The sequence below is a fragment of the Budorcas taxicolor genome, chromosome 5 (genome assembly GCF_023091745.1).
Source record: "Budorcas taxicolor isolate Tak-1 chromosome 5, Takin1.1, whole genome shotgun sequence".
NCBI classification, from domain to species: domain Eukaryota; kingdom Metazoa; phylum Chordata; class Mammalia; order Artiodactyla; family Bovidae; genus Budorcas; species Budorcas taxicolor.
This window is the reverse complement of record NC_068914.1, coordinates 59,862,511-59,876,764: the sequence shown is the minus strand read 5'-3', so window position 1 is coordinate 59,876,764 and position 14,254 is coordinate 59,862,511. Positions and strand designations below refer to the sequence as shown.

General features: G+C 37.0%; 1 protein-coding gene across 1 annotated transcript in view; it reads right to left on the bottom strand.

Annotated features, from left to right (window-relative positions):
• LRRIQ1 (leucine rich repeats and IQ motif containing 1) overlaps nucleotides 1-14,254 on the bottom strand; it is a 220,484-nt gene that overhangs the window by 98,209 nt on the left and 108,021 nt on the right. Inside the window, exon 17 of the mRNA XM_052641127.1 lies at nucleotides 7,902-8,021. Coding sequence (XP_052497087.1) covers nucleotides 7,902-8,021 — 120 coding nt within the window. The remainder of the gene's footprint in view (nucleotides 1-7,901; nucleotides 8,022-14,254) is intronic.

Sequence of the window (14,254 nt, the reverse complement as noted above, 5' to 3'; positions counted from 1 at the left end):
TTTGATGATCCAACAGATGTGGGCAATTTGATCTCTGGTTCCCCTGCATTTTCTAAATCGAGCTTAAAGATCTGGAAGTTCACGGTCCATGTACTGTTGAAGCCTGGCTTGGAGAATTTTGAGCATTACTTTGCTAGTGTGTGAGATGAGTGCAATTTTGCAGTAGTTTGAGCATTCTTTGCCATTGGCTTTCTTTGGGATTGGAATGCAAACTAACCTTTTCCAGTCCTGTGGCCACTGCTGAGTTTTCTAAATTTGCTGGCATATTGAGTGCAGCACTTTCACAGCATCATCTTTCAGGATTTGAAATAGCTCAACTGGAATTCCATCACCTCCACTAGCTTTGTTCGTAGTGATGCTTCCTAAGGCCCACTTGACTTCACATTCCAGGATGTCTGGCTCTAGGTGAGTGATCACACCATCATGATTATCTGGGTCGTGAAGATTTTTTTAAATATAGTTTTTCTGTGTCTTCTTCCCACCTCTTCTTAATATTTTCTGCTTCTGTTAGGGCCATACCATTTCTGTCCTTTATTATGCCCATCTTTGCATGAAAAGTTCCCTCGGTATCTCTAATTTTTTTGAAGAGATCTTTAGAGTTTCCCATTCTATTATTTTCCTCCATTTCTTTGCATTGATCACCGAGGAAGGCTTTCTTATTTTTCCTTGCTATTCTTTGGAACTCTGCATTCAAATGGGTATATCTTTCTTTTTCTCCTTTGCCTTTCACTTCTCTACTATTTCCAGATATTTGTAAGGCCTCGTCAGACAACCATTTTGCCTTTTTGTATTTCTTTTTCTTGAGGATGGTATTGATCCCTGCCCCCTGGAGAATATCACAAACCTCCATCCATTGTTCTTCAGGCATTCTGTCTAACAGATCTAATCCCTTGAATCTATTTGTTACTTCCACTGTATAATCATAAGGGATTTGATTTAAGTCATACCTGAATGGTCTAGTGGTTTTCCCCACTTTCTTCATTTAAATCTGAATTTGGCAATAAGGAATTTATGGTCTGAGCCACAGTCAGCTTCTGGTCTTGTTTTTGCTGATTTTATAGAGCTTCTCCATTCTTTGGCTGCAAAGAATACAACCAGTCTGATTTTGGTGTTGACCATCTGGTGATGTCCATGTGTAGAGTCTTCTCTTGTGTTGTTGGAAGAGGGTGTTTGCTATGACCAGTGCATTCTCTTGCCAAAACTCTATTAATCTTTACCCTGCTTCATTCTGTACTCCAAGGCAAATTTGCCTGTTACTCCAGGTGTTTCTTGACTTCCTACTTTTGCATTTCAATCCCCTATAATGAAAAGGACATCTTTTGTGGGTGTTAGTGCTAGAAGGTCTTGTAGGTCTTCATAGAACTGTTCAATTTCAGCTTCTTCAGCATTACGTCAGGGCATAGATGTGTATTACTGTTATATTGAATGGTTTGCCTTGGAAATGAACAGAGATCATTTTGTTGTTTTTGAAATTGCATCAGAGTATTGCATTTTGGACTCTCCTGTTGACTATGATGGCTACTCTATTTCTTCTAAGGGATTCTTGCCCACAGTAGTAGATATTATGGTCATCTGAGTTAAATTCACCCATTCTAGTCCATTTTAGTTCACTGATTCCTAAAATGTCAATGTTTACTCCTGCCATCTCCTGTTTGACCAGTTCCAATTTGCCCTGATTCATGGACCTAACAATCCAGGTTCCTATCCAATATTGCTCTTATAGCATCAGACTTTTACTTCCATCATAAAAGTTACAACTGGGTAATCTTTTTTTTTTTTTAATTTTTTTCCCTTTATTTTAATTTACAATACTGTATTGGTTTTGCCATACATTGACATGAATCAACCACGGGTGTACATGCGTTCCCAAACATGAACCCCCCACCCACCTCCCTCCCCATAACGTCTCTCTGGGTCATCACCATGCACCAGCCCCAAGCATGCTGTATCCTGCATCAGACATATACTGGTGATTCGATTCTTACATGATAGTATACATGTTACAACTGGGTAATCCTTAATGAAGCCTGGTAACCTTCACTAAATGTATAAAGAGGGTAGCCTAATGAATTCTGTCCTAGCCCCTTTCAGATTATTCACAGTGGCCACTGGAGTGGCTATGTGTGAGAAAATCTGCCATATACATACTAGGGGTACATATTGTTGGTAGATAGCTTTCTTTACGTCTCTTAACACTTCTGTGTGACTTAAGACATCTTTTGTTCTGGACTATCTTTCCAAAGATGTTATTATAGCTAACAGATTTGGAAAATATAGTGTCTGAGTGTCTTCTTGCAGTGCAGAGGCAAAATTTGTTTGCGTTCTGGTATAAGAAAATGATGACTTCCTCTGGAGCATAAAACGAGCAGATTTTTTAGCAGTCCTTTTAAAATGTAGGGTTTCCTAAGCCTCCCAATTCCCGAGAGGGAATTCTTCTCTATGGAACTTGAGGGCAAAGGGAAATAAATATGAGCATGACATTTCTGCTGCCTGACAAGTAATAAATGTCTCATTTCTTCTGCCAACCCCCTTGAAAGTGTGGCAGCCTACCTTGTTAGATTGCATGCAGGATAAAATCTCAGATCCCTCACTTCTCAGCATTTAAAAATTTAAGGCAAACTATGGGCTTTATGTAAGGAGACTCAACTAGACAATCCTAAAGGAAATCAATCATGAATATTCATTGGCATTACTAATGCTGAAACTGAAGCTCCAATACTTTGGTCACCTGGCTTGTTAGAAAAGACCCTGATGCTTGGAAAGATTGAAGGCAGGAGGAGAATGGGACAACAGAGGATGAGATGGCTGGATGGCATCACTGACTCAATGGACGTGAGTTTGAGCAAACTCCGGAGCTGGTGACGGACAGGGAAGTCAGGCATGCTGCAGTCCATGGGGTCGCAAAGAGTCAGACACGACTGAGTGACTGAACTGAAGTGAACTGATGTCTTCCCAGGTGGCGCTAGTGGTAAAGGACCCTCCTGCCAATGTAGGAGATGTGGGTTTAAACCCTGGGTTAGGAAGATCCCATGGAGTAGGAAATTGTAACCCACTCCAGTATTCCTGCCTGGAAAATTCCATGCACAGAGGAGCCTAGCTAGCAGGCTTCAGTCCATGGGGTTGCAAAAAGTCAGACATGACTGAGCATTCACACACACATGCTTAATAAAAACCCAAATAAACTGATTCTTGGTTATCAGTGTCCCCTTGGTTAAACATTTGTTAAATGCAAACACATTTCAGACAGGCAACAAACCAATATAAAAACTTCGTGGTATACTGATTCAGGCTTTTTGTTTGAGGCAAATTTATTAAGACAGATTTATATTCACTTCTTTTATAGCAATTGTAATTCACTGTAAAATTCAAATATATTTCTGATATCTGCTAGATTAGGGACCATGTTATATCTGTCTATGAATATACGCTGGTACTAAGCATGGTGGCCACCATACATAAACATTCAGTATTTGTTGTCTGGGAGTGAAAAATAAGTTTGAATAGATGACTACAACTCTTTCGTGGATATCTTAAAGAAGAGTATAGACTTAATCCAAAGGAACTACTGTTATGACCTAAATAAGATGAAAAGGAAGTACTGGTTAGATAAATCTTGCATTTGTATATAGGAAAGTAAAAGAAAGAACAACACAAAAAAAGCAGTGACACTTTGGTAATTTGATTATGACATCTGAAGTTGTTAAGATTATTTGAAAATTAAGTGATGGCAATTAAATAAACAGTAAAAATTATCAAAGGAAAGATAAGTAACAATACCTTCCTAATTGGTATTTAGCTTTAATTCTTAGCTCCCCTAAACTATAATCTCTGTATTAGAAGCAAATTTATCCATTTGAAACAAATAATACATTTAACTCCTTTGCTCAAAAGCAAGTAATAATTTTCTATCACATTTGAATAAAATTCAAAGTCCTTGAAACCATATCATGGGCTTTATGTGGACTGCTCCCTGATCATTTTTATGTTTCTTCCTGACCTCAGGTTATTCTCCACTACTAATCAGTACTGTGCTGTGCTGTGGTTAGTCGCTCAGTCGTGTCCGACTCTTTGCGATCCCATGAGAGTAGCCTGCCAGGCTCCTGTGTCCATGGGGATTCTCCAAGCAAGAATACAGGAGTGGGTTGCCATGCTCTCCTCCAGGGGACCTTCCAAACCCAGGGATCAAACCCAGGTCTCCCACATTGCAAGCAGATTCTTTACCAGCTGAGCCACCAGGGAAGCCCATGAATCCTGGAGTGGGTAGCCTATCCCTTCTCCAGGGGATCTTCCTGACCCAAGAATTGAATGGGGGTTTTCTGCATTGCAGGTGGGTTCTTAACCAGCTGAGCTACCAGGGAAGCCCACTAATTAGTTCTACTTGTGAATTTTGAGTTCCTTTGGTATACTAAAAAATCCCTGCTTTTTAAATTTCCATACCACTTAGCCATGTATAGTACTATCTGATGGCTATCCCTTCACTTTATTTTCACATCTCTATCAAAATATTTCACCTTATGCAGGCCTTCTCTGATTGTAAAATCAGATTCTATGCTCTCTTAATTTTTCTTATAAAAATTTTATAACCATTTTCAATATGTAAAGAGGGAAACTAGAGTTAAAGAGTGAAATTTTATTATTTTAAAAGGGTTAATTATACAACGATTTAACTGTTCTAAATGTGTATGCCCTAATACATATCCTCAAACTATGAGGCCAAGTTTGACAGAACTAAAAACTTACTTAGAGAAACCCACCCATGTCGATCCCTAGGTTGGGAAGACCCCCTGGAATAGGAAATGGCAAATCACTCCAGTATTCCTGCCTGGCAAGTCTCATAGACAGCAGAGCCTAGCGGGCAACAGTCCAAGGGGTAGCCAAGAGTAGGCTATGACTGAGCAGGAAACACACACAAACAATCATAATAAGAGATTTTAGCATCCTTCTGTCAATAACTGATAGGAACCTCTCCAAATCACTAAAAATAAGATTTTTAAAAATACAACTATCAAATGAAGTAATTGAGGTTTTAGTAGCCCTAACACCTGAAAAAATGCACTTTCAAGTTCATGTGGAACATTATACCCAAGAGATTATGTGCTTAGACAAATTTTTAAGAAACAAATAACATCGATCTTACATCAAACTCTTCCAGAAAAGAGAAACATAGGAAACATTTCTTAATCAAATAGGCACAATGTTGACATCAAAATCTGAACAGAATTTTACAAGAAAGATTTACAGGCATAGTGTCTTCTTGAATACAAAGGCAAAAATCCTAAAAAAATATTAGCAGAACAAATTTAGTGGTATATAAATTAATAATACATTATAGCTAAGTCAATTTGTTCTAGGAATACATGGTTTAATGCTTGAAAATCAATATCATAAGCCTGCAAAGTGATAAAATCCAAATCATGTATAGAATCATCAACATCATCATCATATATTAACTTCTTGGAAAGGGAAGGAGATGCTAAGGAGGTTAACTAAATTAAATATAGAGTTTCTAAAAGAAACCTATATTAAATGTCTGACTTTGTAGGGGAAGCTTTTACCCTGAGACCAGGAACTAGCGAAAGATGACTTCTAAAATCACCACTATTTAACATTGTACTGAAGGTACTAGTTAGGACAATAGAGCAAGAAAAATAAACAAGAGGCATAAGAATTAGGAAAAAAAAAAAGAAGAAAACTGTTAATATGCTAGGTGATATGATTGTGGGTACAGAATATTAAAAAGACTTGAGAGATAAGTAAGTGATTTCAGAAAGTGGCTGGATATAAGGTTGGTATACAAAAACAAAATAATATCATAAAATGTCAAATATCTAGGAGTAAATCTAATGAAAAATGTACGAGAACACTATGAAGAAAATACAGAGTATAGTGGGCAGAGATTTTAAATTAAACAAGGGATGAGTTATTCTATGTTCATGAATGTAAAAATGTAATATTCCAAAAAAAATCAGTTCTTCCAAATTGACTTATAGATTTATTACAACCTCAGAGAAAATTTGAACATGTATTATGCAAATTGATAGGATAGTTCTAAAATCTGTACGTAAATAAAACGGATCAAAAGTAGCATAGTAGATCTTTCTTGAAGAAGAACAAAGCCGGAGCTCTTTTAAGACTAGATAATGAAATGTATCATAAATTATGTAGTAATTAGAGTACTGCTATAAGGATAAACTGTAACAGAATGCCAAGAAAAATTAGCAGAACCCACACCAAGTTTCCTGAATTTAAACAATGCTTCCACTGTAATCCATTGTGAAAAGTATGCTCTATACAACAGACAGCTGTGGGTCAAAGAGACAACCAAATGTGTATCTTTGGAGGAGAATTTGACCCCCTACTCACATTGCAGGCAAAATTTAATTCAAGATGCACCGCAGATTTAAATGCTGAAAGTTAAGATATTAAAGTTTCTAGAATATCTTAATGAGCTGAGTCAGCAAAGATTTCTTATATCTCATGAAAACAAAAATCTTTTGTTTTTAATTTAAAATAGAAACATTCTTTTCATCAAAATAAACCACAAAGAGAGACAAAAAAGGAAATCTCAGAATTTAGAGAATATTTTTGCAAGAGAAAACAGAATAGTATTCAGATGATAAAAAGAACTCCTACAATTGTGTCAATAAGAAAAAAGATGTACAACTGAACTTAAAAACACACACAAACACTTGATCATGTCACAAAAGTAGATATCCAAATGGCCAATAAGCAAATGAAATGTATTTAACATTATTAGTTATGAGAAAAATGCTAATTAAAAGAACTAGATACCACTACAAACCTACTGGATTGGTAGAAAATGACATGAAAATACAAAGTTTTGGTGAGGCTAAAGCTCCTCTGAAATTCTCATATTCTGCTGATAGGACTGTAAATTGATACAATCACCTTCAGATGCTGTTGGACATTAGCTACTAAACACAGGTTAATGATATGACTCAGAAATTCAGTTCTCAAAAAGAAAGGTGAATATGCACATCAAAAAGCTTGTACAAGAATGTTCGTAGTGTCTTTAGTCATAATAGGCAACACTAGAGATAATTCAGTAACAAATAATCCATCAACAGTATACAGACTTTTAAAAATTGGTATATTCAATAATAGATTAAAAGTAGTATATTCGATATTCAAAAGAATGATATATACGCAACTATACTCATCCACATAGGTGAATTTCACAGACATAATATTATGTGAAAAAATAGTAAATACTGGTTGATTCTACTTATTGGAAGCCCAGAAATAGGCAAAACTCATCTATGACGATAGGGGTATGAATACTATGGAAGTGTGAGGAAGTCTTCGGGGTATAGTCATACGTTCTCTACCTTAATCTGAGTGGTAAATATCTGAGTTTGACTGTCTAGAAATAGACAAAACAGAATGAGCAAGACTAACGATGTAAAAGGTAAGTGCTCTGTATGGTAAGAGGGTGCTCAGTGTGATTAGAGTATGTGCACGCCATGGATGGGAAGTGGTAAATATGTCTGCAGAGTTTGCTGCCTGATTATTGAACCCTTGAAAAACAATTTGAGGAGGTTGTTCTCATTTTGCTAGGCAATAAAGAACTATTAGTTGTTGAACAGGGCATAAAATAAGCTCAGTTATATTTAATGAAGAATAATTGATAAACCATTGTATAAATCAGGTTGAAGAATATACAAGAATTCTTGTAAATATTCTATGATCACATTTATACACTATAGAAGCTTGTATCCTAAATGAAGATGTTAAAATATTAAAAGCATAACTTTTCAAGTGCCATTTTTATTTTTAAATCCATAACAGAGTGTTAACAGGATGAAAACCTTAGAAACTGGTTTAGCTCCAAAAGACCAATATTTTAAGACCAATATCCTTATGTTGTAATTAGCACTTACTTCATCAAATGTAAAATCTTCTAAATCTATTTCTTCATATTCTTCTTCAGATTCTTCGTTCTTAATAGCCTCTAGAGCTGCTGTCAGTTTCTTTCGCAAAATAAAGCCCTTCCAAACTGCCTAAACAAAAATTTAAAGCATGTTATACAAGGTTATAGATCAAACTCCAAACCAGATTCTCTGTGTTATCCCATTAGGAAGATAAAACATCTTAGACCTTAGTTTAATGGCTTGATAATCTGTTTTTTGAACTTTATGTGACATTTAAAACTGCAAGATAAATTAAATGACTGCTTGTGTCTAAAGTTCTGAATCTCAGGGGACTTTCCTCATAGTAAGCAGAAAAGAATCTTTAAAACTCCCTCAACTGCACATGTAGGTCAACCAATCAATTATGGGACAATCCCTCTAGGACCCATTCTAAATTAAGAAGAAAGAGATACAGAGGAAAACCAACTCTGTTAATTTTCAAATGATTATGTATAAAATAAACTAACATGTATTAAAGAAAACATCAAGATATATAAATGGCCCTATTAGAGACTTGGTATCCTGGCCTATAGCAATGAACTAATTTCATCTTTAAATAAACCAAGCACATGATAATAGAATTTAAAACATTAAGATTCCTCAATAATCATGGAGGAATCTTGGAGCTTTCCTAAATTTAACTCCAAGAATACTAGAGCTTTTAAAAAATTAGTATCTTTATACACTGCTAGGGGTAAGCGCCAGGATATATAGTAAGTGTAAAACATAGGTAGAAAGAAGTGTGTATTGCATACCTTCAGTTATCTATGAAAACCCATATAAATATATAATAAACACATATATTATATAAATTTATATATTTAAATATATGTCATTGCTAATATCTACAAAGTGGAAGCATAAAGTATAAAATTAATTTCAAAAATTATTACCTATAGATATAGTAAAGAGGGGTAGATACAGCAATAGAAGCCAGATGTCTCTGAATATACACTTTGCTTAGATTTGAATCTGGAATTGTGCACATGCTTAAGAAAATTGTAACAAATAAATATGAAATAAAAGAAACTCCTGAAAAAATATATAAAGAGATTTTATGCTATGGGCATAACCACACAGAAGTTATTTAAAGCGACTCTGAAATAGATTTATTTGGCTATACTCTTAGTGAAATGCAGTCAAAAGATAAATTTAATTACAAAAGTTACCTTAAATATATTTTAGTAATCGTATTGTTAGCAATAATACTGGTATTGTTATTCTGTAAAATATATATATTGAGAAGAGGAATATACAAACAGATAATTGCCAGAACGTATATGACAATAGAAGTAACACGCAGTCTCTGCGACAACCAGCCTAGTAGGCCAAATCGCCACAATTAGCCAAGAATGGTTAAGACTTGGTCAATGACTGCCAGCTTCTCTATTTTTGTTCCCATTTCTATCTCAGGATCAAGTGGACCAATAAGAGACAGCCAAACATACTTCCCCAACCAATCATATAAGATGCCCCATTTCTAGTTGGCCCAGGGTGTATGCATGTGTGCGTGTGCGTGTGTGCAGGTGTGTTTTTATACACACATGCACTTACATAGTGGAAACAAAGACTGCATAAATGAGAAAGAAACAGACTATGGCAAGGGAGTCAGCCATCATTAGTTGCCTCTGGCATAGACTCAAAGGTAAGGAAGGCTGTGGGATAGATGTATATACATTTATACACGGTGATGAATACATGATTGTCACATACTAGGCTCTCATTAAATATTATTTTCCCAATTTCTTCATCCCCTTGTTATAAAAATTCTATTTACTTAGTTTATCAAATAAGAAAAGTGTGATATTAAACATCACATAAAGTTTAAAATGTATAATTAACTAAAATTTATTATTTTGCCTCTAAAGATGAATTTTGGTATAGAAATAATATTCCAATACTTTTTAACTTGCTATGAATAAATTATAACCTCCCTGCTGCTGCTGCTGCTGCTAAATCACTTCAGTTGTGTCCAACTCTGTGCGACCCCATAGACGGCAGCCCACCAGGCTCCACCGGCCCTGGGATTCTCCAGGCCAGAGCACTGGAGTGGGTTGCCATTTCCTTCTCCAATGTATGAAAGTGAAAAGTGAAAGTGAAGTCGCTCAGTCGTGTCTGACTCTTTGCGACCCTGTGGACTGCAGCCCACCAGGCTCCTCCGTCCATGGGATTTTCCAGGCAAGAGTACTGGAGTGGGGTGCCATTGCCTTCTCCTATAACCTCTCAAGAGAGTTCAAAACTCTTTTGTGTGGAAAAGATCTCAATATGAATCAAGAACTTGAACAGTATTGGATGGTAGAAACAGCAGAGAGGATATCTTTGTGTAATGAGGAACATACTTAGAAGTATTGCCTAAGAAAGTGGACTTCCTCGTTTTAATTTACCCATATGGAGAAGGCAATGCAACCCACTCCAGTACTCTTGCCTGGAGAATCCCAGGGATGGGGGAGCCTGGTGGGCTGCCGTTTCTGGGATCGCACAGAGTCGGACACGACTGATGCGACTTAGCAGCAGCAGCATGGAGAGTACCATCAGCTCTCTGCCTTTGCTTTTAGTCTCATGCAGCTGGGTTGTTATAGACCGGGGTATGTCATGTACTGTGGGTATGTCATGTACTGTGGGTGACTGACATAGGGAATCTAGTTACCTTAGGGGAAAACAAACTATTTTTCTTTTCTTCCTCTTGTTTAAGTCTGTTTGGGCTGCAGTAAGAAAAGTACCATACACTTGGTGACTTACACAACAAATGTTTATTTCTTCTAATTCTAGAGAAGGCTAGGAGTCTAAGGCACTGAAAAATTTATTGTCTGGAGAGACCAAGTTTCTTAGTTCACAGATGGCTCTATTTTCACTGTGTCCTCAGATGTTAGTAGGTACTAGAGAGCTCTCTGGGCTCTCTTCTATAAGGGCACTAATCCCACTCATAGGAGCTTCACCATCATGACATATTCACCTCCAAAAGACCCCATCTCCAAATACCAACAAAATGGAGATAAAATTTCAACTTAGGAATATCGTGGAGAATATAAACAGTCAACAGAACCCTTCATTTGGGGATTTTTTAAAAACTCCTCTTTTATGATTCTTTTATCTGGCATTTACGCTCCCTTGGTTGCTAGCTACCTTTCAAGATGCTTTGCCTCAACATGGCAAATGGGCCTGTGATTTCTTCCTGTTAGGGAGGTATCCCAGTAGGGAGGTACCCTTCATATCCCTTCCTCCCTGATCTTGCTCTAACAAAGTAAAGAGCATTAGGGAAACATGTTTTCTTTCCCTGGATTCTCTCTCTCTCTCTCTCTCTTTTTTTTTTTTTTTGGTTACATCATCTTCTCTTCTTCAGTTATCTCTTCTCAACATCCCCTTTTTCCTTATACCATTAAGATACCAAGATTAGATGCAGTTCTAGGAAAAAGAGTGTATAAGGAGAATTCTTTAATACAGACCTTCAATGACAAGAGTGAAAGGACTGATTCATCATGTCTCACAGTGGATCCAGCCTAACTTCTCAGAGATAGGACTTCTGCAGAGCTCTAAGCTGTATTTTTCTGCTGTGGCACATATAAATACCACCCTCCTGCATCAGTGGAGGGTCAGAAATTCAAGTCCCAGCCATGGGAAATAAAGGTAATATAAATGTGTAATCAGTGTTCAGATTCTTCTTCTAACTTATTTATTCATGTAAGGTTTCTACTTTTTTCCCATAGTCATTCATCTATAATAAATTAATCTTTCTTTCTCACACATTCAAGTCAATTCCCTGGCCACAGTCCTATTTATATTAGATACACTTGACATCTTTTTCTTCTCTATGAGTGATAGTTGCTCAGTCATGTCCAACTCTTTGAGACCCCAAGGACTGGAGCCCAACAGACTTCTCTGTCCAGGGGATTCTCTAGGCAAGAATACTGGAGTGGGCCGCCATTCCCTCCTCCTGGGGATCTTTTTGACCCAGGGATCTAACCCGGGTCTCCTTCAATGCAGCCAGACTCTTTACAGTCTGAGCTACAGAAAAAAGGGACCATACTAAAAAGTGCAAGGGAAGCTAGAATACCTAGGCTGGCTGTACACTAGGAAGAAGAGGAGGACTTGGGTTCTGGTGAGCAGTGAGCAGTCTCCACCACATCCTTCTTGAATCTTCATTTTGCACCTTCTAAAGTCCAGGCTCTTTCTATTATATTACATTCTGCAAATTCATATTTTTAAGATGAATAGTTTAAGAAACTAGATGATTATACTGAGGAGAAAAGAAAATAAAGTTGAGTTGACTTCAATGATTTTAAGTACCATGATGTAAATCGGGAGAGACTTATTCTAAGTTGCAAAGAAAGACTGAATTATGCTTACTTTTGTTACAGACACAAACTTAACAGAAGGACATTCAACAGATGTAGTCACTGAGCTAGACTGTTTCATCAAATAATGAACTTTACTTTATTGAATAGAATGAAGCAAACATTCACCATCAATGTTGAAAAGTGTATTGCTCATCCACTGATGAGAGGAGGAAGTTTGAACTGCATAACATTTTCATTCCTCATGCAACAGAACAGTATTGTGAGACCATAACTGAGGTTCATTTCTTTCCCTCAGAGCTTCCTTGAATCCACTCCACTCCCTCCCCTCCCAAGCCATTCAGGCATCAGCAACAGCTTTGCCTGTGCATTGCCCTGAGGAATGCAGCCCAGAAAAATTAAGTCAACTAAAATACTAAATGTATTCATTAGGACTATAGCAGACACAATTCTCTTAAAAAACTATGTCTTTAATAATGAAAACCAGCAGCTTAGTTATAAGGCTATTTTTTTTTTCAGTTGCTTATGCCAATACCTTGTAGGCATCTCTAACTCTTCCCTGTCTTTCAGAATCACATCACCACATACTAATATCACTAGGTACACCTTCAAAGTATATATATATTTATGCCCTCTATATAAATCAACATATATTCTGGAATGCAACTTTCTCACCACTTCTGCACTGCTCTGGTCCATGCCACCATTATCTACTATTCGGATTACTGCAAAAGCTTCCTGATTTCGCTGCTTCTACTATAGCCTTCCTAGAGTATTGTCACAACCTAAGTAACTTTGGTCACATGAGTCCACTGCTCAGATTCCTGTAATATCTTCCCATGTCATTCAGAGTAAAAGCCAAAGTCTTTACAATGATTTACGATTTATAAGTCCTACTCTTCTCCCTTCACCCCTCTGCCATCACAGTGCTTCCTCCTGCTCTATAAACACTGTGAGTATGCTCCCAGAACAATGTCTTCAAATCTGATGTTTCCCTCCTGAAATATTCTTCCCCTACATACCTAATGGTTTATCTCTTGCTGCACTGTCACCATTTTTGGTCTTCCACATCTATTCTGTCTAAAATGATTAATCTTCCTTAGAAACTCCTATCCTGCTTCCCTGATTTATTTTCCCCTTAGTACTTATCACTGTCTAATACACTTATCTTACTTATCTGCACATCCCAGCAGTATATAAGCTAGTAAAATTTTTGTGCCAATAGAGTAATATTGACTCTAAATGAGTGAATAAAGGGAAACTACATTTTTGAGTTACTAGCATTCAATTAAGGTGCAGCACCATAAATTTCCAGACTTTATTTTAAATATTTAATTTGTTGTCGTTTTCCACCAGGACACAAACTCTAAGAGGGAAGAGATCTTGTATGCTTTGTTCCTAGTTGTATTTCTTAAACCTAAAACAGTGCTTGACACAGTATGTTCTAAAAATTATTTGATGAGTGAATAAATAAAGGATGAATGTGATCAGATTGAACTTCATTTTGAAATTTGGTCTTGGTGAGGTTTTGAATTTTTAAGTTAAACGAGTTAAGTTAAAAGACTTTACCAATTAGGATGGGCCTTCCCAGCTGGCTCAGTGGTAAAGAATCCACCTACCAATGCAAGAGATGCCGGAGATGCAGATTCCATCCCTGGGTTGGGAAGATCCCCTGGAGGAGGAAATGGCACCTCACTCCAGTATTTTTGCTTGGAGAATCCCATGGACAGAGGAGCCTGGTGAACTACAGTCTATGGGGTCGCAAAGAGTCAGACACGATTTACTGACTGAGCACACACACAATTATTTTAGTAGATTTGTACATGCTTCGGTTGTTCCATGTCCAGTTCTAACTGTTGCTTCCTGACTTGCATACAGATTTCTCAACAGGCAGGATAGGTGGTCTGGTATTCCCATCTCTTTCAGAATTTTCCACAGTTTAATGTGATCCACACAGTCAAAGGCTTTGGCATAGTCAATAAAGCAGAAATAGATGTTTTTCTGGAACTCTCATGCTTTTTTGATGATCCA